Source organism: Cebidichthys violaceus, unplaced genomic scaffold (assembly GCF_023349555.1).
Source record: "Cebidichthys violaceus isolate CVI_PGR_0920_01 unplaced genomic scaffold, fCebVio1.0.p SCAF_6, whole genome shotgun sequence".
Taxonomy (NCBI): domain Eukaryota; kingdom Metazoa; phylum Chordata; class Actinopteri; order Perciformes; family Stichaeidae; genus Cebidichthys; species Cebidichthys violaceus.
The window spans coordinates 1,042,112-1,069,798 of NW_027176816.1; the positions used below are offsets into that span (position 1 = coordinate 1,042,112).

Genomic DNA, 27,687 nt, shown 5'->3' on the forward strand with positions numbered 1-27,687 from the left:
GAAGCTCTCTTCTGTTGAAAATGTTGAAAAGAGACCCAAAAAAGAAGACCTCTCTGTATGTCTACGCGTTCAAAAACTTCAAGCTGCGAAACAGCAGCTGCGCGCAAACTCTCTTTCTTTTCAAAAAAGCATGCAGCCGCAGCAGCTACAGCAACGGTTCTGGTATGAAGTCCCCCTTCCTAGAGCTCTATAAGGATTACTTGTGTATCAAGAGCGGCTTCCTTCCCCGCTCTGGGTGTTTATAATGCTCCAATGCTGTAAAATAACGGGATTCCCTCAGTGTTTCCTCCTGTTTGTGCGCCTTTGCCATGGAAACCTGGAGCCGGTCCATGTCGGAGACTCAGGGCTTTCCTGCAAAGCCCCACACTCAGGAATCCATGACGTCTCCGGCTCCTGCGCCAAGGCATTTCTGCGGCTTCTCACAGACAGTAGCACACAAGAACTCCATTGTAGGGATGAAGAAATTACTGTAGGACACTGTAGGAGAGCGAGAGAGAGAGAGAGAGAGAGAGAGAGAGAGAGAGAGAGAGAGAGAGAGAGAGAGAGAGAGAGAGAGAGAGAGAGAGCGAGAGAGAGCTCTGAAGTTCGATACCTCCACATTACATTTATTTAACATAGTTTTCTGTTGTTCACTCTATCTTCGGATGTTGAAATGAAGACCAGACAGCTTTAAACAAGTTTCTGTGTTTTGAGTCAATTTAAGTGGCCATGGTTTGCTGACGTTTAGAACATGGAATATAGAGAATTCCATTGTTCCCACTGAGGGAAGAAGCTATCCGTTTCCATTTCCTAATGGAAATCTGCAGCATCTTCTGACACTTGACTGGAAAAAAGAAAAAAAAGGCTGAACAAGACCACTACATAGACTGACCCTAGCAGTCATCAGGTCAAATGCAATAGAAGTTACATAAGGTACCATCCGATGTAAAAACAGAATTCGGATATTTTGGATTCATCTGTGCTCAAGTTGTGTTGTTTCCTGTCACACACCAAAACATTTATTACATTTTTACAAATAACTTCATACAACAACTAAATACTAACAACAATAGATAGCTCCTATAGACTGGAGCTTCTTCGAGTAAATCACATCTATAGGAGTGATGATGGGGACATTTCTTGCAGTGTAGTCTACATCATTTCAAAGTGTCTCATGCTACTTTAAATCCCCCACTGACCTGACTCCAGTGTTGACAAAACAATCCGTGAGTAAATCCAATATACACGTCTGAGTCACGTCTCAGTTGTCGTATTAATAGCTTTGTCACTTCATCAAGAAATTAAAGGCCCAGCCATGTCTGGTCTGTCAGGGTTCCTTTTTTTTTAACTTCTAAACACATAACAAATGAAAACCTTTGGAGGAATGAGTTCAAAGTTGTAACACCTTCAATCATCTGTGGAATAAGAGATGTTAGAACAATGACTAGCAGCAGCTGATGTTTATGAAGATTATGCTTTTGGTAAACTGACACCGTATTATGATCAGTAGTAATACGTGTTGGTGTTTTCTCAGGTAGTCGAGAGCACACAGAGAGGCTCAAAATCAACCCTGAATACATTTGCTGAAGCTGAAGCAGTTTTAACATTCTGAAGTTAATGTTTTGCCCGAGAGAGGAATCTGTAGAGTAAGCCAGCCAGACGAGCCAAGTGAAACTATACATTACTGTTTCTGTGCCATGAATTGATTCCTGCTCTGGCGCTGCTTTCAGTTAGCTTTTTTTCCAAAATATAGCTTAAGAAAGAAGAAAATCCAGAAATGTATGAGTGGATTTAGCAAAAACGTTTTCCCATTTTGAACTAATCCAAACTGAGAATCCACTTTCCAAATGTTCAGCTAGTTTCACAGGTGCTGTTACAGATGCTTATTATTACCATTAGTCCATTATTCTATTGCTTGAAATGCAGACTTGCAGCAGGCCGGGGCCTTTCTATCCCGTGTGGTCATGTTGGGGGGGGGGGGTCAGAGTCAGAGAGTGTAGTCAGCTATACAGTAGCTGCAGTACATAATGTAACCGCACGGTGACACTTAAAGGCCATTTGTACGATGTGATCTAGCTCTAGCTTATAAAATAGATCTGGTAACCAAAGCTCGTTCTAACATTTTGACTGTTAGTTTGACAAATGTTTAAATATACTCTGTGTTGGTGTTCAAGTTTTCTGTCAGTAGAACATTCTAAAATTTTAAGCGCTGTTTATAACATTTAAAGTTATAATCCTAGCCATTGAAATTCATATAAAAAACATGAATAGAGAGCTGTAATGAGTCCCAAAACCAGGAATAGAGTTAGCATTTTTGCACTTCCGGTTCCCTTGTCTCGAAGTCAATGCTTTTTAGTTTGGTGCCTGAAATAAGGTCTGTGGTTAACGCAAGCTTAAACATTTTGAGTTTGTTCTACAATGTAAAATACATCGGTAGATACCCCACTAATTAGCTTTTTTTTAAAAAGTGTCTTAAAAACCAAAGAAGTGGTTAAATGAGACTAGTTAGCCTTTAGCTTCGTGGTGGTGAAGTGAAGTCATGCGACCGTGGTGTAGTTCATTTAAAGCGGTACGTTACCGTTTCACCTCTGGCGATTGTATTTACGCCTGAAGAAATAGTGTTCATTTGTGAACAATGTCTTGCTGAACACAACATGTGATACATAAACCACAGAGCTTATTGTCTGCAATAATCCACAATCAAATGGAAAAAAAAAACCATTTGTCAAGGGTTTGATACAAATCCAGTGAACATCATTTTTCTCGGGCGCTAGCCCCTCAGCGTAGCCTCAGTGACTGATCCTGTGCTTACATCAGTCATGTCAGACCCAAGGCCATTCATAGGAAAAAGTGTGTACTCGAGACAGGGGTAGTCAGAGGATCTGTTTTGGATTGAGACATGGATTAGTCTGTGTGAGGGAGCCTGTTGGGTGAACAAGGCGGCCGCGATGAGTCCGTAGACCGCGGCGGCCGTAGCCTTCGTTCTGGGGGTAACTAACCATCCAGCAGCCTTGTCTACCAGATGTAAATTCCTCCACTCTTACGGAACTCTTATGCAACTCAAATTATGAATGAGTAAATGAATCCGGCACACGCTCAAGAGAAGGAAAACCGCCTGTGTCCAGACGGCCGAGTTTGCACCTCCGTCTTCTTCTTTTTTTTAATTTATTTTTTTCAGAGAGCCCACGTTTTTCCAAGTTCATGCAGTATTTTCCATCACTGTAAAAACAGCTCATTGAGGTAAAGTTGTCTGGGTTAGAGCATTGCCCTCCTTCAGTTTTCCAAGTGTAACATGTGTGATTAAGCTTTTAAATCCAAGCAGTGGAACTTTGATATGGAAATTGGACATTGTATCGCGTCTCATGGAAATCCAAAGGGGGCAAAATGAAGCATGGACTTTTGCCTCCCTTTGGGTCCTTTGAGCTGCTCTCTTATATGCCAGGGATATTCTACTTCTCTACTTTGCATCAACTCTAATTAAAACTGTTTAGTGCAGCGGGTTAGATGTGTAGACTGATACCACTCTCATGTCTGAGGGCTGAATATGACACTACAGCCAGCTGCCAGCTAATTAATAAACATCATTTCCAAAATGTAATAAAGAGCTGTGTCTGATGTGGGTTGTTTTTACCACAAAAAAGTCGTAAAAGCTCATCTACTTCTTCATCTTTAGAGATCCATGATCTATGACATGTCTAAAATGTTTTTTTTTTAATTTTAAAAGTGTAACTGCTAAAGAGTCCCCTGCTTCATTAAAGGTTAAACATCCAAGTGAAGCAACACTAAGCAAAACATTTTGTTGAGCGAGACTCTAATGGATGTAATAACATAAATGAACACAGTCTGTTTTAAAGGAGGTGTAACACACACATCTGTGGCTGATCTTTTAATGGTGAAATCAGCTTGTGTTTCATAATTATCAATAGATGTTGGACAAGCAGCGCTGGAGCTGCTGAGACCTTCTGCTGCCAGGACTTCAGTCGGGGCAGAGCTGGCATGTCATTGTGCAATAAGGACTCGTATTTCCTTCCTGCCACAACTTGAGATCCCTGGAAAACATTTTCCTTCTTTTTCCGAAATTGTATGAATGAACTAATATGTTCCATCAACATGGAAACTACATACGTCCGCGCTGGTTGTAACCGCCTGGTTATGTAACAGGACTCTGATCGATACGCGAATGTTTGTAGAAAGAATTCACGTGTCTTAAGTCCAGTGGAAAAAAAATGGAGGACTAGCTCATGGATTTTTCCCTTTTGAGCACAGACTTATTAAATCCCATGAAACAATATCACCCCCCCTCCCCCACGTGTCGGCACTTTTTGTCTTGTCTTGTCCAGGTTTCCAATTCCAATCCGACAGTATTTCATAACTTCAACATCTCTCTGTTTCGGCACAGTATGGATCCATAAAAGTCCACATTTGGTAGTCAAAACAAAGTGGAGTAAACTTATTCAGCGTTTCAGCCGAAAGAAAAACTCAGTCTTCCCATTGCGGCTTCATTCTTGACGACTGACTGTATTTCGGCCTCAACAATCACAATTAATCACTCGTTGCACCAGTTAAAGAAATGTGTTTAATCCAGCCTTACAGTCATGTGGGCGGTTTCGTTCAGTTGTTTTGGGAAGCATTAACCAGTGTCAATAGAGATCGTGGGCAGAGAAAGGGAAAACAAAATAATAATATCTGCAACCCTTCTTTAACAGTCATGGGTGCTAAGACAAATCAAAGCATTCCAGGCCCGCAGAGCTATAAATAGTGCCAGAGAAGGGTGTGTGTTCATGCTGTGCGATGTTTCTGTCAGGGGCCTGTCATTGCCAAAATCCAGTGTTTACACAGAGCCATAGCAGGGTGTAGTAAACACTTCATCTGCACTATGTCGTTCATTATTAGGTGTCATCCATCAAGGGTTTCTGTTATTTCAAAACTGCATCAAGCAGACAAGTTTAATGTGGCATATAATCCTAGGAGCATTATGCAAGTTACTGCGAGTTAGTTCATTAGGCTCCTTAAACCAACGAGATGCGACGCAGGAATCACAGCTGACCTCGGGAGCCCAAACGTTGCAGCGGGAGTTCAGGAAACGGGCCAAGGCCCGGTGACCTCGTCGACGTGGTCGCTACCTTGGTTGGATCTGGATCCCACATGGTTCCATGCTATCGTTTGCATTAAGTGCATAAAGTCCGGGCCCTGTGACAGCTTTGCGGTACACTCTGTAGCACATTCACGGTAGTCTCTCCCTCTCGCGCGCATTGTTCCATTGGCAGCAGCGCGTAAGATGTTTCCAAGCTGGAAACAGATTCCCGTCTTGAAGTGCCAAAGATAAAAATGCACCGACCTCGTGATAATTAGGACTGGATACGTTGCGCAAACAAGTAAGCTCCCTCTTTTCAAAGGCTGAAAAAAAAATCCCAACCTTGTAAAATGCAAAGTAAATTTCAAAAAACTTACGTTTGACTCTGATTGGATTGCGGATTTGGCAGTGGACCAGCAGCGGGGGCTCCATAGCTGGCTTCAAGAGAGGAGGAAAGACCACGGACGTTAAGGTTAGCGGGCAGCTCTGTTGATCCTGGAGTGGAATTTCACTTTTCATGGGACTGATTAAGTTAAATGGTTTCTTTTAATGGTATAACTTACGCATTTGGGCAGTGGAACAAGAAGAAGAAGAAGAAAAAAAAAAAGTTGGACATGCGCTGTAGCTTTAGTTTGAACATGCAGTACACTGAGGTGCTTGGCTGCATGTTTAAAAAAAAAAAAAAAAAAAGGAAAAGAATTTATGACTGAGAATCTTAATCCAAGTAAAACATGTACGCTTCAGCGCTTTTATAACTCGTAACCTACGCGGATAATTAACAAAGTTCCTTCTGATGACTTCAATTCAAGCTAAATGTGGACATTGACTTCCAGAATAAATGTCTGTGGAGTTCTAACTTTTAGTGTTTTAATAAAGGTTTAATTCATTTCCAATGAAGTTACATAGTTTGTGGTTCTTCGTATAGGATGTGACTGTGAGTGGGAGAGTGAGAAAACACTCCGGCATCACCAGACCTCAGGGACTCCCTCCTCTGGTGAGAGAGCAGTCAAACACCCAGACTCTCTTGATGTGCCTGAACAGTATGTTCTGTTTAGCTCACATCACACCTCATCACAGACTGGACCGAGGAGGAACACAACCACAACAGCTAGAATTGTTTTTGCAGCCAAACTGCGATTGATGGTTTCAGTCTGAACCCAGTTTCCATGTATGAGGGATGTCCCGGGAAAAGGGAAATAGTTTCTTAGTTTCATTCAGAAAAAAAAAATACAATACTATTCTTATGGAAGCAGCATGTCAACGGCCACATTACGGGCCTCCCTTGCTTTTAATTTAATTCAGACTTAGTTCAAGGCCACATTAAGCTCAACTAGTTCCACTTCTAATATTCATGAAAAGATCACAAAGCTCAATTATTATGTGTTGTGGCTATTTCACCAAGTACCAAATAATCCTCAGGGGGACAAAGGCCCAAACAAATGCACTTTTTTTCTCCTGTTTTAGTAATGTTTGGTAAAAACTACACTACCCAGCTTTTTAAAGGAAGTTACTGAGCCTTTAAGAAAATACATTCTTATATTTTTGTAACTTGGTCATAAAGATGTTCCTCTCTTTAAAGTATTACTCGTGGCTTGGGACTGAGTGCTGCAGACAAGGCAGGAAAATCTGATAAAAATGTAGACGGAACAATCCACTTTTTTTGGGGGGGTTTTGAGAGACGATGAGATTAATATACCAGCAGCCTCTTCCTTCAAGTCGTTCGGACATAAAGCCTTATTTTAAAATATTGTCACACAGAAGAAAAAAAAGGGCACAGGAAAAGAAAACATGAGATTTATTAATCGTCATCACAACACTGACATCAACACAATTCTCCCTTTTTGTTCTGCTCATTTGAGTGCAATCAACACCATGAAATAAAACATGTTAATAAATAAAAAAAAAACGGGTTATTTACAAGCAACAAACTCAATTTAGCATCATTGATGTTTTGCGATTCTATTACAACGTAAAAATGTAATAACTGGTGGTACAAAACAAAACTCAGTGCAGCTTACTGAATTCAGTGGTTAGGGTTACAACTTTAGTTGAACATAAAAGAGAAATGAGAAGTTTATGGCGGACTGGATGCTCCGTTTGACGCATCAAGAAACATGAGGAAAGTGGCAGATTTCTAAAGTGATTTGAAATGAGTGTCAGTGAAGTCGTGTTATTCTGTTAGTTGATTATTTACAGCATCTCCACCGCCACACAAATGAAACACCAGAGGTGTGGTATCGGTTTCTTTTCTGTCAATGGGCAGTTGTAATATTTATTGACACTATTCACATTGTATACGACAGAAGAGATGATTTGATCCCTTTTCTTTTTTATTCTTTCACAGCTGAACTGTGGGGTGTTAGCAGGAGTGAGAAGTGAGTGGGGGGCTCTGAGTTAGACGACATGGAAGTGGGCAGCTGGATGCAGGTCACGGGGCTGTTTTCAGTTATGGCTTTAGGTCACTGTTACAGTGAGTCATCATGCAATGCTGAAGCGTGGCTGCTGCTGCTGGCCTGCTGAGCAACCACATGAGAGGCCGATACATCCCCCCCCCCCTTCCCCCGCGGACGACACGGCCCGTCGGGAGCCCCGGCGGAAGGTTTTCGGGGCCGCAAATAACCAACGCTCCTTTCGTGGCCATTTTTTTGACCGCGCTCTGCAAAACACTAACAACTCCAGGGTCCATACAAAAAAGAGACAAAGACGGATTTAACATCAGACGCCACGGCTCATGCCAAAGGAAACAACCGCACCACCTCCGCCTTGTGTCGGGGCCGTAGCATCGCAGTGACGCATAAACAAACACACAAACTTACAGACGTGTGTTCTATGCAAAGTCTAGCCAGTAAATGTTGTCTTTTCTTTTGACCACATAATTCTCAAACTCCATTTAGAAATCACTGTTTAAAAAGGAGAGCGTGAATCAAGTCCTGAGTGAGAATGCTACGTCAATTTCAGCGTCCCAACAATAACAACGGTTTGTCTATTTCAGATGGAAGTCAAAATTAGTTTCCAGCCCAAATGACACATCTACAAAGCCGAGTAAGAGACTCTCCGCGATATGATTTTTGACTTTATAAAACAAACTGGATCTGCATAATTAAATGTACCGATTCTGTGCCTTAATTCATTAAATACAGGCTAAATAGCCGCAGGTTCTTACATAACATATTTACATTTATCTTCAGGACACCTTTGACATTTTTTAAGTCCGCTGACAGTAAATAGGTCAGTTACACTAACTCAACCCACAATGCACTGCAGGTGTTCTCCACATAGAGAAAGCATCAGTTAGTCTTTGCATCAAACACGTGTCGCAAGTAACACTGCTTTTCAACACGAACTCTCAGTAAACAACCGGTCCCTGACGTAAGTTGTCGGTCCTTATCATTTCCAAGTAGAACATTTTGGAACAAATTAAAGGGGGGGGGGGGAGAATCCATGTTTGATTCTCTGGGTCGAAGCGCAGGCTCTGCTGGATTGAAGACCGGGGCGCCTTCCTGTTGGTTTTTCCAGGGAGCAAATGAAGCCGGAGTCTCCTCTCAGTCTTTAGGAGGTCAGCTTGGAGTAGCTGGGCGGGGAGAAGCGTCTGCGGAGGTACTTGAGGATGTAAAGGGGCAGACAGCTCACCAGCGTGATGACGGTCACCTTCCACAGGAACGATACTGTGGTGATGAAGTACACGTCTGGCATGGACGAAGGGGGCAAAGATCAGAATGAGGTTGTGGGACACAGACATACATTAATAAGCATACATTTAAGGCTGGAGGCACACATATGTGCTTCCTTAAAGGTCCAGTGTGTAGGATCTAGAGGGCTCTATGGGCAGAAATTAAATATGATGTTTTCATCAGTGTATAATCACCTGAAACTAAGAATTGTTGTGTTTTCATTAGCTTAGAATGAGCCCTTCACATCTACATAGGGAGCCGGTCCTCTTCTACAGAGTCTGTTGGGTTGCACTGCCATGTTTCTACAGTAGCCCAGAATGGACAAACTAAACACCAATCACGTTTTTACGTTACATGAAGTATTAGCTCTCCGATATCCGATATGGAAAGGGAGGGATGAGGAAATGGGTATTCAGTTTTTAATCTACAAACTCCCTGCTAGATGCCACTAAGTCCTTCACACTGCTCCTTTAAATAAATAATAAACAGTTGAATGGAAAAGGGGATTTTTCTTTCATTAAAAGTATGCTAAATGATCTTTTAGCAGTTCCTGTTTGCAGTGCACCCATATATGTACGGGCAACTACCACTGGAATACAATGCTGCTGAAGAAAACCTGGTGATTCTCAGATAGACTGTGGGGTTATAAGGAGCATCTCTACCAGCCTCAACAACGCGTGGACGGTATTGATTTCACCTTGTGATTCTGTGTGTGTCATGGTGGCATAATGTGGACCTGGAGACACAGCTGCTGGAGCTGGAACTACCACAGAGGCAGTTTGAGTAGTTCACCACCGTTTCTATCTCTGTGGACAGTTTTTGTCCACGCGATAGTGTCACAACCGTGCAAGATGCAGTCATGAAACTTCACAGGTGTGTCGTTGAGCCCAAAAAAAAAAAAAAAAAGGCAGAGTTCGGAGATGGGTGTGGTCTGAGCAATAGGGTGGGGGGAAATAGGGAGGCAGGAAGTGGGTAAGAGGGGATTGGCCCCCCACTTTATGGTCTGACTGGTGTGATTCCATCGCAAGATGCTTTCTAGTTTTTATATGATTTTCAAGCAGATTTATGTACGTTTACTTAGACATCATAACTTATAAGTCACACACTGAATCTAAACATATATTCATGTCCGTGTGTTCACATTTGACTGAGTTATGACTCTGTGTCACAGCCACTGCTATTGATCGTCCAGATTGCAGATATGTGTAAAGTAAGTAATAAGTCAAATATAAGGCCTCTCTTGAGTTTGAACCGTATTAATCCCTGAACGCAGGAGGCAGAAACATGGACCATTACAGCTTCAACCTAATGTTGTAGTGAAGTGTCCAATTAACTGTGTAAACTGCACATGCAACAGAAGAATAGCCTTTAAAATCTATTCCAGTCCGACTTCAAGGAGGGAGGAAAAGTGTCCAGAAAGGGTACACTTGACCACATGCCAGTCATGATCCTCAGTGGTCCAGATTGTAGGCTGAAAATGCTCCACACCCCACATAAAGCTGAAAATAAAGGCTTGGAAAGCTCTTGGTTAGGGTATTGTATATGTCACAAGTCTTAATATGGCACAACTAAAATTGGCTCTTTTTTTTTTTTTTTCAAATTGCCTGGCAACATGCAGGCTGTAATAGAGAAACACCAACAATCTTCTTTAAGGTGTTTATGTTTCAGCCTTCTAATGGTTATGAATGTGCTTCTATCTATTATATTTGAGGTTTCCTGCCATACGCACCGTCACTGAGATAAACACATGAACCGTGGCGCTCCACAGGAAACTAACAGGACTGATGGCATTTCCTCTTTGATACTATGGTATGCCAGAGCTTCGTCGACATTAGGACACTTTTGTCAATGCACTCACCTTTCGCCTTCCTCGTATCCAGCACACCACGGCTAATTGTACACCAGAGGCATAATAAGAATAAACATGTTCACCTGACTGCTGACGCACTGTTTCAAGGTCGGCAAAAGCACAATAACATCGATCAGGCTGCAGTGAATTGGACTGCATTTGTTTGTTTTTTTTAGCTCAATTAAATTCGCCGCCACAGGCTCAGAGTCACCCTCTGTGTGGGTGACATATCAGCGTCTGTGCTCACCTATGAACTCGTGCAGGAAGACGAGCGAGGCCACATAGCAGGACAGGCTCAGGAGCTCGCCGACTATCATGAGCCAGTGCCACGTCTGTATGGTCAGGGCCACCATCAGCAGCTCCGTCAGGATCAGAGAGGTGAAGGAAATGGCAACGATGTGGACGAACTCGGAATCGAAGAGCAGCAACGCCCCGTACATGATGATGCTCCCTGTGGAGTGAAACAGAGCGCACGGCCTGAGAATGAGACCAACACTTAGCAAGAATATAGCAGCAACGCTTAATGATGGAATCCACAAAGGTTACAGTCAATGTTTAGTCTGAAGAAGAGTGAGCGGAGAGTGATTGAAGTACTGTGCTGCAGGATCACAGCTAGCTGAAAAGGCTAATGCTCAGTGTGTTTAGCTACCAGTGTCTTTAAGCAGACAGTAGCCAAAAAAAAAACCTCTCAATTGCTTCATTGATGTCTGTATCCACCAAGAGACTGTACAAAAATGGCGGACAAAGCGTTGGAAAAAAAAAAACGCCAGGCGAAGAACCAAGCTCATTCTAAAACGAGAGTGAATCTGGGGTTGGCATTGAACAGCTGGCGAGCAGCCTAAAAGGCCCAGACGCACCAAACCAAAAATCAAAGAACTAGCAGCAACGAAGGGTGACTGTTGCGTTGCCACATGTCGCCTGCGTCTCAGCCAAAGAATTGCACTTGAACACGTCGCAAAGACCGCAGTAAACGGCCAAATAGCACGATCTGTGCCTGTGTAAACGAAGAAAAAAAAAACGTTCCATACCGGCAGGTTGTGGTAGTTATGTATTAGTCATTCAAAAAGTCATTGGCCTGTGTCTCCTTATGTTTTTCTGTGTACGACCCACAATCCAAAAGGTTATGAGTTTATCTCTCACCGACAGCTGGAGTTATTGACTCTGAATATTAGAAGTTTGGACAAACTCTTCCTTACCTTGATAGATACTTATTAGGACCCATATTAGAAATGTCTTGAAAGATAGCGGTCGGCCCTGTGGAGAGAAACCAGTACCATCACATCATATTTAAAACGTTTTCCATGTATGTTTCTGTGTAGCATATTTGGCTGCACTCTGGCAGTCAGTGTGTGTTCATTCATTCATTCATTACCTTCAGGAGATCCTTGTATAATTCGGGGTACAACATGGCCACCTCTGACTTAACGTCTTTGTCCAACACCAGGGAGAAGACGGGGAACATTGTGTAGATGGTCGAGTAGCTGAAACAGACAAACTCATGCGTGAGGAATATTCCCCAGATAAAAGTGCACGTGTACTAGAGGGTTCACACATTTCATTGCTAGATTCAGCAGTGAAATACGTCAGTCCAGCCAAGACTTTCATATTTTCCCCTTCTCGCATTTCAACAGTGCGTTAACAAAGAGGAAATGCCAGGAAGACAAAGCAGCCAAAGGCTCAGACAAGCAGAGTTTTTAATCTCACCCAATAATCAGGAATCCTTGGTAGAGTGAGACTGAAGCAAAGTAGAAAACAGAGGAGAACACCGCCTAGGGAAACATAAAATGATTTTCATGTCAATATTCAAATGCCAGAGTCAGTTTACATCAGAGAAATAGAAGGAAATAAAAGATGCAGCGTGAATCTGGCAACACAAGTCACAGGGTCACCACACTGTGACTGGTCAATGGGCTGAATCCCACACATACAATGCTTTTCATAACCCTCGTTCTACCAAAGTGCTACTGCCGGACAATGAGAGCTTCACTGACTTATTCTCGCATGTGTCTTGAACTTATGGATCTTACCAATATTGGCCCGTCAACTAGTCAGGCAGCCCCAAACCAGACAGGTCACAGCTTGCGGTTGGTGTTAATGTGAGACATGTGGAGGAGGGCCTCCCTAAAGCCCCAGAGTCCACGTGCAGTGACTCATGGGCTGTCCCTCCATGGCGGGGGCTGAGGTTGGCCTGGGACATGGGAACTGGACAGGGGACGGTGAAGGGTATGTGTGGGGGCCGGCTCAGAAGGGCACCACTGACTGACTCATCGCGCACCCCACCCTTCCATGACCACCCCGAAAACTGCCTCGCCCCCATCGTTTCCTCCTCACTTTTAGATTTTAGGTGTTGTGGATAAACAAACAATATCTCCCTGAACCAAACTTTAAAAGTTACAATCTTGAAAATCTCAGTTTCGTCCTCTTTGGCTCTCACTCCCCAGAGATCCAACAAGTGTCATGAATTTCTGGGAATGTCGCCAGAGACACACACTCAACAGACAGTTAATATCTCTCATTCAAAATCTTTGACATTCAAGTCGAATGTATGGCAGTGGTGGGAAAAATGATTAGCGATTACTTTCTTTAGGTTATTCTGAAAATGTTACACTGCATTGAGTGTCTATTAAAATAGTTTAGATGATAAAACTTACTAGTGATTGGAACATCTGAGGTTGGACATCTTAAAAAAAAGTAAAATCTCAACCCTGCCTTGAATGAATGTATGATTTACTGCTAAGTCAGACTCTGGACTTTATAGTAATAGATCTTATTAAAAAAAACTAAATAAAAGTCATTCTTACTCTACATCAATTAAAAAAACTGACCTGCAAATTGAATGTTTTTCTCATTGCTAATTGAATAATTTTGTGGTCAAATTCATGGTTAGACATAACTGTTATTATTCTCATGATGTGATGTTTTTATCTTAATTTGATACATGTTATGTGTAAAGTTTTGAGGGACTATTTCATGGTCAGAGTTTTGATTGTTGTGAAAGCAGAGCCAAAGCAGTTAAAAAAAAGAATACAGGATTCCGATGCATCATTACAACATGTCTGATGAACACCTAAATGGCGCTTTAGCTGTACTCTACCTGCATGGTGCTGATGCACAGGCTCCTGTGGATGACGAACTGGCTGAGGGCCGCAGACCTTTTGTAGCTGTTCCGACCGTGGACCATGAGGAGACGGCCCAAATGTTTGAACTGAGTCACGGAGAAGTCGGCAGCCAGCGAGGCCTGCTTTCCTTCCTGTCAAACACACGGCACAGAGGGGCAGTGAGGACAAGCTACAGCAGCACAAGCAGGCCTCGGGCTGTTTATTATGACTGTTCAGTGACAGATAAATAGCTTGTTTAGAAGGAAACACAAAAATCAGACAGAGGCTGGACAAATACTCCCTGCAGACATGACTTTTTTTATATTCTGCTGATTTCTCAATTAGTTGATTAATTGTGTTTTTTTCTAAAATGCCAACCAAGAAATTCAGTTTACCGACATAAAAGAGTAAGAAAATGTGAAAATATTCACATTTGAAATAGTTCTGTACATAATCCCTTCTTTTTTTTTTTACACTAAGGTTTTTTGCACGGATTACAAAAACAATAGCTAACATGTTAATGAGTGAGCTTCACAGGTGTTGCTAGGCTTTACGATAAGCTAAGCTAACTGGCTGCCATCTTTAATTGACAGATATAAGTGAGGCGTCAATCTTATCAACCGATTCTCACAAGAAAGGGAGTAATAAGAATAAGAACTGAGCAAAGTAAACATCTCGACGAGGATTTTACAGAGAGGGAAGTACAAGAGACTCCTGATGAGAGACTCTTACTTTTACTTAAGCACAAAGGCATCCTGTCATCTTCGTTTCCTGTACTCAGACAATGGGTCCTCGTAAAGAGGAATCATCTGTGTGCATGTCTCTGAACGTGACAGAGATCTTGACAGGAAACCCAAAGTAAAAAAGTGATCTGTGAGAGCGACACGTCAATGTGAGGCGATGAGATGTAGAGAGAGTCTTACTTTTCCCTCCACTCCCACGCCACAGTCGGCTTCCTGGATCATGCTGACATCGTTTCCTCCGTCCCCTAAGAGAAAACAAAAGCCATGGAAGTGTCAGGATTCACATCAGTGACTCACCAATACAACCTTTTAGTGAGAGTGTTGTGCATGTGTTTCACGGGACACACCCTTGATGTGGCCCGATTAAGAGCTCACAACTATGGCCAAAGATAGGTGAGTGGAATTTGCTCCATAATGGGTGAGATAAAAGGGGCTATGACTGTAAAACACACATTCCAATGACACAATGAAAACACACAAAATGATTGATGTTCAGTTCAGTGAGCTGTGTTACGTTACAAAACTCTCTCCATGTGTGAAAAACCTCAATAATTGATTTATTTTCCAGTTACAAGTTTCTACAAATCACTGATATCAATGTCCAAACTTTGTAACAAAATAACTTGCTATGATTCTATTCAAAGGCAATAACAATAAGAGGATTCATCACCCAGCCATGGGCGTCATCACTATCAAGTGATAGCATATTAGCATGAATGCACACTTAAATCAGCTCTGCTTTATTGTGGGATTGTATCAGTGTTACTGGGAGTACAGGAGAGATGAGTAGAAGTGAGTGAGAGAGAGGGGTTTGTGGCAGCAACAAATAAATATGTTTTGAGGAGGATGTGGACAGAATTTGTTAAATGTTAAGAAAAATGCTGTACAGACTGAATCCCACCACGAAAAAGCAGTTGGGACGGTTTCTATTTCCGACTCACCTACAGCACAGGTGAGTTTTCCCGTGCGCTCTTGCAGCAGTCGGACTATCTGAGCCTTCTGGGTGGGGGTGCATCGGCAGCAAACCACAGCGGGACACTGACACGCGAGCTCCATGAATTCATACTCGTAGTACTTCAGGCAAACCTGCAAGAGAGCCGCCAAAACGGACGAGTGAGAAACTTAGGCCACCGAATGTAACGGATCTCAGCTGTGAGGCTTCAACACCTCGTCGCGACTTACAGTTTAACTCCTACTGCTTTTTAGAAAGCGACTGTGACCACAGATACCACTTCCAGAGATGCATCCGTTGCAGCGATGTTATCACGCATCACACAGAAAACACGGTTTCATACGGAGAGATAAGTCGGTGGGAGGAGGGCGAGACGCGCTCAGGAGTTTACCTCAAGCGAGTCTCCTGATATCACCAGCGCGCAGTCGTGCTTTCTCCTGAACGCGTTGAGCTCCAGGTGGGCTTCCCCTCGGGTTGTCACCTATGGCAATGGAAACCGCATTTGAAAAGCAAGTATGAAGCGCACTCGCAGTGATAAGTTATCAAGGATGACGATCTGTCAGCCTTTGCGTCCTGATTGTTATCAGACAGGTAGCCTCAAACAATAGCGGCGCGTTTCCCTCCAGCTGCAACGATGGCAAACGTTAGAACAACCAACTAACTAAATAACCAACTGATGAGGCTGGATGATAGGACATGATATGATATGATAGGACATATAAGTATTTTTACACCTTTTCTCTCCTGATAGCCATTGTGATCTAAATAACACTACTGACTGCATGGAGCTCATTGAGATCGGATCAGAGAGTCCTTTTTACCAACATGTGGGAAATTTAGGCAAAAATCACACAAAATATTACCTTCTGCTACTACGACTATGAAACATCGACTTCAAATATCATAATTTCATGACAATCATATGATCAGGACACAAATCCCCTGTCAAGTCAATAAGATAATTGAATATATTTAAGTGAGCAATGCGCCCACAAGAGAAACAATAAATATCTATACCAAGCATGTCTATTAAAATTGCAGTAACACTTTAATTTAGCATTTAATAGAAGTATATAACCATTAAAAAGGGTGAATGGTTTAATACAATATAATGCACATCCTTAGATCGGTGTATAAATAGATTATAGTGTGTTATAAACCATTTGGTGAATGTTTATGTAGTGCTTTCAAATGCTTACTAGAGAGAGGATTAAGTAATTCAAATCTAGCTCGGAATGGGGAATTGGGAAGTGTTATAAAATTCAATTCAGAGTTCAAATATAGACTTAAAATGCAGCACTGACAGGGCATGGTGTTAATCTGTCAACAGGAGTTATGCTCTGGTATGAATATCCTTCAGCCGCTGACAATTCATACGTCAATCCAGATCAGGCCATTGGTGGCCACCAGGAAGCTAATCCAGATGTATGCGCTGCAGGCCCAGTCAGCACTCCCCCCCGTCCACTGGGACAGAGGTTTTCAAGCCGTGCCAACCATTGTTATTCTCTTCCAGTAACCGCAGTTGTACGCAAGTTGTAACCTTCCCATATGGCAGGCGCTCCTTCTGCTCTGGCACGGTTCCAGAGGGGAAGGCAGAAGGGGACTATCAAAGCGGCGAAAGAGCCCGAGACCTGCAAAACAAATTAGGAAGTGAGCCCTCTGCGTGTTCCCTCTGGGAGTGGTTCGGCAGGGTTTCTCCTTTCTGCTCGAGCGAAGGCCTGTTTGTTCTCATTGACAGCGGCTTGGATGCTTTCGCTGGTGGGAGGTGATTTATTCAGCCGTGTGGATGCTGACTGGGGCTGCATGCGTGGTTGTGTGGGGCTGTTTGACCGCTAGCTGATGGGCCTCAGTCACACAGAGGCGGGATGCCCGCGAGTCAGGAAACTGTCAGCGCTGCATTGAACTGGGATGCACCCTGTGGTACTAAAATCAACTATTACCCACATCAGAGGAAGAGGGGTCCTTGTCCTGCACTTACGGGTCTGAAGATGTGGATGTCCTGGTTGCGGGTGATCAGATGGGCGTTCTTAGCGGTGCATGTCGCCGTCTCAAGCTTGTCTCCTGTTAGCATCCAAACCTACACAGACACCAGAAAGTAAAGATCTTTTTTTTTTTCAGAAGATGCACTGATGGTCGAAGAGAAATTCCACTCAAACGTGTTACTGCCTGACGCAAAATGATCCATAATCGGTTTAAAAAAAAAAAAAAAAAAAAAAAAAAAAAGCTAAATTCCAGGGATCAAAGACCCTAAAAACTGACGTCAAGCAACCTGTACCTGCTCTGTCTGGGAGCTTATCTTAGGATCAAACATGGGTTACTTCAAACAGAAGACAAACAGCAGTAATCACACAGATTGGTATCACAGCATCCACATTCTTAATGGATGTTGCTTATAGATTTCTATAGCAGAGTTTAAATGGTTGAAAAAAATGACATAAAGAAGAATAGAATTACTGCCTCGCGGTTGTATGCATCTGCCAACCAGGAATGTTCATCACCTCACTACATCATTTTATCCTATTCGACATCTGTGTGAAATTTTTATAATAAGCATATCTTTATTGCCCAAAAACTCTAATGACTTCATTCTTGAGTGGACGTTTCTGCCCAATTCGAAGAAACGCCCTCAAAGCGGAAGAAACGACTATTGATCATTTTTAAAAATTTCATTTTTTAAATGATGTGAGCAACAAAAATCCCATTCAACCTCCACACTTAACCGATCTGCGCTGCTGGATACCACTGGAGCCAAGTGAGTAAATGTGTTTTTACATATTTGTGGCGAGTCAAACCCTTTGAATTAAGAAGAGCGAAGGGGACGATCAGCCCAACTTTTACTTCTGTGACTGATCAGCTTTCTGCTTCCCTTGCACAAAACCACACTCTCATTTCCATAAAAGAAAATAGTTCACATCGACCATCTAAAGTGTGCTAACCAAAACTGCTTAACATGCCCTTATAATTCCTTCACGTTCACTATAATCTTTGGTTTTTCTACTAAAGGGAGCCACTTGGATGAGGCTCGTTCTTGTAGATATGAAAAACACATGTACTCGTCTTGCCTCTGTGTTTTTGTTTTCTTAAGTTTGTTGCTACTGTGAGCTTATGAGTCTGTCCGCCTCCCCCCTCCCCACCCAGACCTTGATTCCTGCGTTGCGGAGGATCTCCAGGGTGGGCCTCACGTCAGTCTGGAGCTGGTCCTCTACCCCAGTCAGACACAGCAGCTCCATCTCCATCTCCAGACTCTCAATTACCGTGGCCACCTTCAGGGAGCGGTCATGGACGCTGAGCTTGGCCTGGATGTACCGCGCCTGGGGAGCAGAAGAGGATTAGGAATATTAGTTTAAATGCAGTAGAATCGCTGTAAGAACAAAGAAGGAAACCAGCCAAGGAAGTCGTGACGAACACGAGAGAGAAACAGGGATGGTTCATACAGTTTGCATACATGAAGATTATTTTACCCTCAAGCTTGAATGACACACCCAGAAACATCCATATCAGCTATCAAAGTTTTGGTTTACGTATAAACTCTCAGGTATTTGCCTGCAAGCAGCCATTAAAGCTACGACGTTTCAGAAAGCTTGACATACAGCGCAGACGAGATCAATCGGTCAACGCCCATCTCCAGCTTCTCAGCTCCAGGGCAATCGGCGAGCGAGATAAAGCAAAAACAATCTGAGAGTGACTCATACAGGAACACAAACTCTGTGTGTGACTCAGCTGGTGACTCACTGCTGCCCACCACCTCTGCTCACACAATTATACGCTCCAGTAATGGGCCTGGGGCTGAGGACTGCAGGGGAGACAGCCCTGCCCTGCTCAAACAATGAGTGGGGTGTGTGTGTGTCTGGGAGGGTGGGGTGTGTGGACTGGAGGGACGGGGGACGGGGGGGGGGGGGTCAGAGGTCACTCTAAATTACTCAGCAACACATTTTGACATTTAGAAATACTGAACATGGCTGCATAAATATCATTCTGCATTTGTGTGTATTTTGAGTGCAATCGGCACATAGGAGATATCTAACAAATTGTCGATATTTCTGCGGTTTACCAGCTCCAATGGCTTTATTAAACATAAGGCTGACAAACTACAAGTGTGTAAGTATCGTCTGGTGCTAGCATGGATGAGAGCTGAACCTCAGATCGCTGTGTGTTAAATGTCATGAGACGGCGCTTGCCTCAAAATCTTGATACTGCTCCTCTGTGAGGGACTTCTTCGAGACCACGAGGACCCTCAGGCCTTCCCTCGCCATGTTCCCGCACTAGAAAACAAGAGTGAGCAACATCTGGATTCAGCAGGTCAGTCTGGGAGTTATTTGTAAAAGGGGTACAATCACTGTTTGTTACAGCTTCATCACGTCTGGTGGAAAAAGGATGGAGGAGATCTACCTCCTCTTCCAGCCAGTCGTTATACTGGACGATGCCGGCCATCACCACATCGGCGCCCTTCATGTAGAAAGTGATCTCTCCCGTGGACTCATCCTTGAAAACAACGATCGACAGTTTATTCAGATTTAAAACAGGAAAGAGAAGCGGTTACATCTTACATTACCCAGTAGGTTTCACACAGACAGGATTTCCAGTCCATGCCCGTGTGAGCAAAAGGTGCACATGCACTAGTTTATGACTTTGTGTGTTGCCTAGAAATGCAAAACTTATTTTGGTATTCACGTGGGTTCCAAAAAGCATTTGCAAATATTATCACGAGGAAGTTTAAAAATCCCAGGCTTCCTGAGTTGTAGCCCGGCCAACAAAAATAAAGTTAGTCATCAGAACTAGTCAGAGGTTATAAGGTGAGGTGTTTCACAGATACTGTGTTTTAATAATAATCTGTTTTTCTTTTGTTTGCCTTGTTAAAGCTAGCGTCAAGTCCACATCGCCCTCCTAGCAACAAGCACAGACCTAAATAGTTACTGAAGGAAGTGTCTCAGCAACTGGAAATTAGGAAATCAAGAGCATAAGAGAACAACATGCACAAAAAAAGCTCCTGCAATGTAACCGACAGAAGAGCAACAACGTTATGTTGGCACTCACTCGCACTATGATGCCCATCCTCTTGCTCTCATAGGTGAAGGGAAATATCTGCAGGATGGTGAAGTTCAGTATTTGGCCAGTAGGGGTCCGCAGCTGCATGGAGGACTGGTCTCTTCCCACCAGTGTCAGACCGACGCTCTCAGTCCACTGCACCAGCGACACCTATCAACACCACATTGTAAAGGCTTTAATGGATGCTCATTCCAAAAAAAATAAAAAAACAAAATAAAATAAATTATATATATATATATATATATATATATATATATATAAATAAAATAGTCAGGCTGCAAAATGGCTCTAACTGCTAATATTTTATCTTTACTAAATAATAAAACAGTCTTCATTGAGGTACAGCGAGGGAGAAAAGGGACAACTGCTTTATTGTTCTCATGGTGAAGCCATTAATGTCAATATGATGTTCCATTACTTGAGTTAGAAAACAAACAGTGAAGGGCACTTTGGACTGAGAGCACAGTGACCATTTAGTCTTAATCAATAGCTCAAACATTTTCCGCACTCAAGACCATCGATTGATAAATTGGGGAAATGTCCATTTCTGAACAGAACACACACTTTTTGCTGTGTTCTTTATGAAGGACGCAACAGACAGATGGCATCCATTAATACAATGTTAACGGGTGCGAGTCTGTGTGGGGAGAAAAAGAGGGGAGACGACATTTCCCAATAACTTCCAGACCAGAAGTCAGATCACATTCATCATTCATCTTCTGACAGGTCCTAATGGCAGAGTGGCCAAATGGACACAGATGAGAGAAAACAACAAAGATTGCCACGGGTCCAATTTTTGAAACCACAGGTTTTGTGGGAGGGGGAATTACTTATTTTGGAAATACATGACCACGTAGTCTGACAATGCCTGGAAGGAGCACGTTAACGTCAGAAAAGCTCTGATTACTGTAATGTTTGTGATCCAGGTTTGGGAAATATGAAGATGGTGGTTAGTCACAGTCTAGAAATATTCAGTGTGGGGGCATTCTGGGATCTGGCGTCTGTCACAGCACCACCTTTTAATAGCAGCATCTGGGTTGGCTGCAGATTTGTAACTGGACTGAATAAATGCTGCGTCCAGTTGGCTTGACTCAGAACCTCCACGTGGCTGACACGGTTTTTTTATAAGCTGAAAAGGAAAGTGATTCAGATATCAACTCTCTGCGGTGAATTACACATAATATACTGCGAGACGTCCTTCTGAGTATCGTTACTTCTGCATAAGATCATCTTAATTAGAGATGTACCGATTAATCTACCAAAAATTTGACATATGAAATCAGTTTTATATAGGTCAAAGTCAAACACCATAGTTTTAAGACAGTAATTTCTCTCTCTCTCTCTCATTTTTCAGTTGGATTATATTTGTCGAGTTACCAAAAGGACTTTTATTTTGAAAATTGCAATTGAGGCCTCTAACTTTAATATTTATACATGAGCAAATAATCCTATTATCATTGGAATGTAGATATATTTTATGAGTGACAAGTGTGCAGTAAAAAGTCAGTCTTGACTGCACTGGTAGAAACAGTCGCTGACATTGTGTCTGTAGTGCTCACAGACTAAACCAGATCTATATTGAGACTTCCTGAAAGCTGTAGGGAAAGCAAACTGAATTTTGCTAGATTGTATCAAACTGATTAAATCTACCATTCAGGGCACAGCAACAGAAAAACAGTTACAATTTTTATCCAGTTTGACCCCAAAACAATAAAACGGCTTAATTTCCTTCCCACAACATAAACCACAGGTCTCTAATCACAACAGATGGACGCGGCTCTATTAAAATATGCTATCAAAGAGGAAATTCAAAAGGGGATAAGTGCAATGGGCTGGGGAGCACATTAAGGAAATCCGTATTTACGCCGCAGGAAATGGATCGAAGTCGAATTCCGCAGCCCTCTTCCTGATGTTCAAAGAATTCATACAGATCAAGGACATGAATGTAGAATGCCTTTTGGCTTGTGAATGTTCCCCTTCATGTAAAGAAAACAGGGAAGACACTTCGAGATCATGACCTTCACTGATAGAAACCAAAGAAGTCTCCATCTTGACATCGGAAGTCTGTTCTCCTGTCAGGCCTTCCGTGTTTGTCCTTGAGAAAATTATGTTTCAGTAGATGAAGTGTACATTTCCCTACGTGTCAAGATGACGTATATCAACATGTAGGTATTTGCGTGTATCATGGGATGGATATACTGCAGCTGTTTGTATAGTAAATGTGGGAAACGTGGAAGTCAAGTATGTTTCCACACAGATGCAAAAAAAAAAAAAAAATCCATTGTTGGTTAAAAGTGTTTCTAATCAATAAATCAAGTGAGCCCACCCCTGCTTCTTTTGTGTATATGTATATATATATATATATATATATATATATATATATATATACACACATACATATATATATATATATATATATATATATATATATATATATACATATATACATATATATATATATATATATATATACATATATACATATATATATATATATATATATATATATATATATATATATACATATATATATATACATATATATATATACATATATATATATACATATATATATATACATATATATATATATATATATATATATATATATATATATATATATATATATATATACATATATATATATACATATACATATATACATATATATATATATATATATATATATATATATGTATGTATATATATATATATATATATATATATGTATGTATACTGTTTTTATAGTCTTTTTATATGTATTTTTATATTTTAAATTGCTTGTTTTATTTTTATTTTTGTAAAGCACTTTGAGCTGCATTTCTTATAGGAAAGGTTCTACCAGTATAGAAATAAAGATAATTAGTATTATACATTCTTCATATCAGCCCTGTGGGTTTCCTGAGCGTCACTAAAAGTGGAGGAACGTGCATCGGGTTCTGTCCTACCTCATCTGGACTGGAAGCCTGGTAGACTCTGCACGTGTCTTCGTAATGCTGTTCAGCCTCGGCCTGGTCCGTCACACCGTTGGCCTCGTACACGGGGGTCACGTTGTGCACCAGGGCGATGGCCTTCACAGCCTCGTGAACTCTACTGATGATGGTCTTGCGGACCTTAGTGGCCGCTGGAGCCCTGGAGGCTGGAAGGTCATGGGTGGGCTGAAGACAATAACAGAAGGTGCTGAGGTGAAAACAATGGCGTGCGGGAATCTCAAGAGAGTTACAACCTTTCTTTCATTGTGGTCAAGAGGGCAGCTATTGTAGCCAGCATAATGAATAATCTGTACGTGTGAACATGAACAACAAACAAAGAAACAAAGAAGACACATTCATAAAGCTCATTCTAAATCAATAACTGACTGGTTTTGATGGCAGAAACAAGCTGCTTCACTAATGGCAGTTTCAGTGATTGCCGTGATAGTGGCCTGTAAACATGACCAGATGTGTAAAGTAAATATGAACAAGTTGCTTATGCGCTGTGGCCTTGCTATTTTTAGAAGCCTGTGCTCTCCCGGGGTTAATGGCAGCGTCATTTAAGAAGTCCGGTCATTGCTTTGCTTGTGGGCTAATCCTGTTTCCTGCTTCACTAACCTCTGGTGTCAAGGGGGACAAAGAGTGCCATCTGAGGTCAGGAAGCATTCAACCAAACAATAATCACAAACTGATATGTTTCTTAAAACAATGCTGCTGCCTGTTTGTTTGACCCTTTCCCAAGATTTAGGAATTTTAAATCTTTTGTTTTCTAAATGCCGTGAGGGAATTTGAGTCACGGCTTCTCTTTGACAGACCCAGAGCACTGCAAAGACTCTTCTTTTTACCTGCGTGTAGGCGCTGAACACAAGGCTCTGCACTTCATCCATCGAGTCCATCCCATAGGCCACAGTTCCAAGATGGAGGCGCCGGAACACCATTTCATTTTGAGTCAGAGTTCCTGGTAAAAGATTAAATTACAGACATTCAAATAGTGGAAATCCTTTAAAAAAAAAGAAAAAAAAAAAAGAATTACAACTGAAAGAGTTTCAGCATCTTGTGCAACATGTGATACTTCTGCATAATGATTGACGGGACAAAATCTGAAACGGTGTTTCAGATTTTGGTTTCTAAATGAAATGTCATTTTGAGAACATCACAAGCATTATTATCCGTATAAGTATTTCCACATCTTTCATGGGTTTGGATTTACAAACAGTAACCAGTCACTTAAAAGAGATGCATGTCACATATGGTGGCTGTTACACTACACACAGCCTCTGTATCCTCACACTCACTTTAAAAGCATTTTCCGCTAGTATATCAAAAAGACCTCGGGGGTCTTGGACGTACATTGGCCTGAACTGCAGACCCCACCGGTCTTATCACGCTCTGGATGGGGAGAAGGCTGATCACTTTATTGGGCATGAGGGCCATAAATCTGACGTGTAACACCTCTGCCTGAGGAAGTGCAGCGGTGGAGGTGTTGTGCTCTTAAGGTGTGTATGGATGAGAGACTTTGGGGCTTTTTTTTTTTTATGATTTAATGGTCCAATAAGTAGCAGGACTCCGGGAGCAGAAAACCCCACCGCAGAGCAAAAAAAACCCCAAGGGAAGGAAACGACTTAACTCTGTCCTACTGGATACTTCCTTGGCAAATCCACAGCACTATAACTCCTCATTTTAGTACTCCACACGCTGGCTTCTGTGGATTTTTTTTTTGGCCACAACCAAGGCTATTTTAATATAAAGTACGTTGCTTTTCACTGCCATTTCCTTTAGTCTGACCTGTTTTGTCAGTCAGCAGGTAGGAGATGCGTCCAAGCTGTTCAGGTATGGTGCTCGACCTCACCATCGTCCCAGGGATCTTGGAGTCTTTCTTAATCATCCAACTGAAAACCATCTTCCCCATATCCAGATTGACACGCAAACTGCATCAAATAAAAAAAAAAACAGCACATGAGTGTTGATACAAAAGGCAACGCTTGCAGACGACTTTGAAGTAGAGAAGCTTAATTAAGTCGCACCTGATCGGCACGATGTTAGAGAAGAGCAGCAGGAAGCGCAAGATCTGGAGGTACCAACGGCCGGTAAAGTGCTGGAGGGCCACCATGACCAGTGACACCACCACAAGAGCCCCAAACAGGATCTTGGTCAAACAGTTCACTTCCAAGTCAAACAAACCCACCTATCATGAGCAACAGATGAAATGATCAGTCAAATGAATGTGAAAACAAATGGTGTGTGTGTGTGTGCAATATGTAAATCCCAAAAAAAATAAAATAAAAAATAAAAGAGTCCTCCATTTTCATGCAAACTTAATGATGGCCTTCAGGCTGTGGTTCACACTACTGTACCTTGTGTCTCGGGTTGGAGGTGTTCATGACACTGCGCAGCTCCTTGCCTGTGTAAATCACAACCCCCACCACTGTCCCTGGAATGAGAGAGAGAGAGAGAAAAAGACCTAAAAAAAACCTGCCTCGGGTCAATATGGTAAAACGGAACAACATAAAACACAGTGTGTCAAGGAGATGTTTCCCAGACTCATAATCTTGACAAGAATAGACTTCTTCAAATGATCAATGACATTTTGGAATATAGGATGCAGATTTCCAATTGCTTAACGGATAACATATGTTATGCGTGGGTTAAGGTCTCCTATGGAAGACGCACACTTTCTTTAGCATTATGGGAAGCTGCCCCAGAGCTAAAGTAACTTCCTCTTTATTTCTTCTGTGTGTGTGGTTAGACAAGTCAACAGATCAACAGTTGTGAGCGAAGCAATGCTTCAGTGGGAGCACAAGATGGTCCGGGTCACATCCTGGGTTTTAGCGGCACAACCAGTCACTTATTTACCAGAGGCGACAACCGTGCTGGCCCACAGGGTGTTCTCAATGCTGAGACTCTCGTTGACTGGGGGGTCTCCGTCCTCCTGTAACAATTAAAGACGACAAATATTCACAATGATGAGGGGAGACAGAAAACTGGTCAAACAGTTGCTATGTTTGTAAAAAATAGGTTTTGTAAACATTACCGGCTCCATCTATCTGTTAGCTAACGCATGTTTTCAAGTCAACGCCTCGTATGCTGGTGCAAGGCTTAATCTTCTTTATCACGGCCGTGACTCGTGTAAAAATGACTCGGACGCTTATTCAGACATGAGAACGACGCGTCACATTGCCGTCAGATGAACAGAAAGGGGCTCGGGGTTCGACAGAATAGTGATGCGAGCACTCACCCTGGTGAAAGTTCCAATAAAGTTATGGATATCAATGTTTGGTTCTTCTGCGTACACGTATGATCTGATCTGTAGAAGGTCCTGTGTGGGACATCAAAAACATGGTTTAGGATCACTGACGGGGAGAAGTGACTGAATATTGACAGCCGGTGGAGAAGAAGACTTATGCTTATGAAACATTATGTAACTAACTCTGATATCATATCACTTACATGGAGACACAGTCCTTTACAGTTTATGCAGTGTTTTCTCTATGGTTTTGCATATATATATATATATCCTATAATTAGACAGTAGACAGTTTGACTCCTTCAAAACATGAATCTTTGTTATCATCTGATCATTGTTACAACTTATTGACTTACTGACAATTTGAAATCTAAAAAAAAAAAATCTGCGTGAGTATTTGCCTTTAAAAACCCCAAACTGGCCGAACACGGTTAACTACAAGAGCCAAAGATATGGGCCTGAGGGGAACCTTTGACCTTTGAGTCCTTCTCTGATGTCCCGCCACCCTGTACTCTGGTCAAATGACTACTCTGTCCTAATGACTTGCTTGTCTTCAGACCAAAGTCAGCATGTGCAATTACCCGTATTCATCCGCTCTTACAAGGCACAGCGATGGCATAAACACGGAGTTACAACATACAATTTTCTCCCGACTACCTCTCCGTCTCCGTCTCCGTCTCCATCTCTATCTCATGACTCACGGCAGCAGTTGGCAGTCTCTGTGTGCAGGCCACTGGGAGGCGCAGTTTCCAGTCCGTCTCTCCATCCAGCTGGTCAGTACGCAGGAAACAGGAGCCTGGGGAGGGGGAGGACGAGAGCTGCCAATGAAGCCAGATGGAAACAAACTCACCCCTAGGGGGCAACAGGAGGCTTTTAGTCAAAGGGGGTACGCTATGATCTCAAAACTGCTTGAACAAATCAAAACATTTTATATATTTCAATAGATACTGAAGGCTACTGTCCCGGTTTCTGATTTTATTTGTTCTAACACACGTCATACTTTACGTTTCCAAGTTGATGGTTTGAATAAATACATGAAGAAGAGCGATCAAACAATTC

The 27,687-nt window shown here is 42.2% G+C and overlaps 1 protein-coding gene across 1 annotated transcript in view; it reads right to left on the minus strand.

Annotated features, from left to right (window-relative positions):
- Positions 1-6,831: 6,831 nt before the first annotated feature.
- The window catches only part of LOC137889161 (probable phospholipid-transporting ATPase IIA), a 28,903-nt gene continuing 8,047 nt past the window's right edge, over positions 6,832-27,687 (minus strand). The window contains exons 7-28 of the mRNA XM_068732842.1: positions 27,330-27,424; positions 26,620-26,700; positions 26,238-26,313; positions 25,739-25,815; positions 25,409-25,569; positions 25,170-25,312; positions 24,230-24,342; positions 23,361-23,570; positions 20,401-20,562; positions 19,756-19,848; positions 19,545-19,628; positions 18,507-18,677; positions 17,345-17,443; positions 15,758-15,847; positions 15,356-15,500; positions 14,595-14,659; positions 13,668-13,823; positions 12,278-12,342; positions 11,946-12,054; positions 11,770-11,827; positions 10,821-11,024; positions 6,832-8,739 (exon numbers count right to left, since the gene is read on the minus strand). Of these exons, the coding sequence (XP_068588943.1) occupies positions 8,603-8,739; positions 10,821-11,024; positions 11,770-11,827; positions 11,946-12,054; positions 12,278-12,342; positions 13,668-13,823; positions 14,595-14,659; positions 15,356-15,500; positions 15,758-15,847; positions 17,345-17,443; positions 18,507-18,677; positions 19,545-19,628; positions 19,756-19,848; positions 20,401-20,562; positions 23,361-23,570; positions 24,230-24,342; positions 25,170-25,312; positions 25,409-25,569; positions 25,739-25,815; positions 26,238-26,313; positions 26,620-26,700; positions 27,330-27,424 (2,594 nt within the window). The 3' untranslated portion in view covers positions 6,832-8,602. The remainder of the gene's footprint in view (positions 8,740-10,820; positions 11,025-11,769; positions 11,828-11,945; positions 12,055-12,277; positions 12,343-13,667; positions 13,824-14,594; positions 14,660-15,355; positions 15,501-15,757; positions 15,848-17,344; positions 17,444-18,506; positions 18,678-19,544; positions 19,629-19,755; positions 19,849-20,400; positions 20,563-23,360; positions 23,571-24,229; positions 24,343-25,169; positions 25,313-25,408; positions 25,570-25,738; positions 25,816-26,237; positions 26,314-26,619; positions 26,701-27,329; positions 27,425-27,687) is intronic.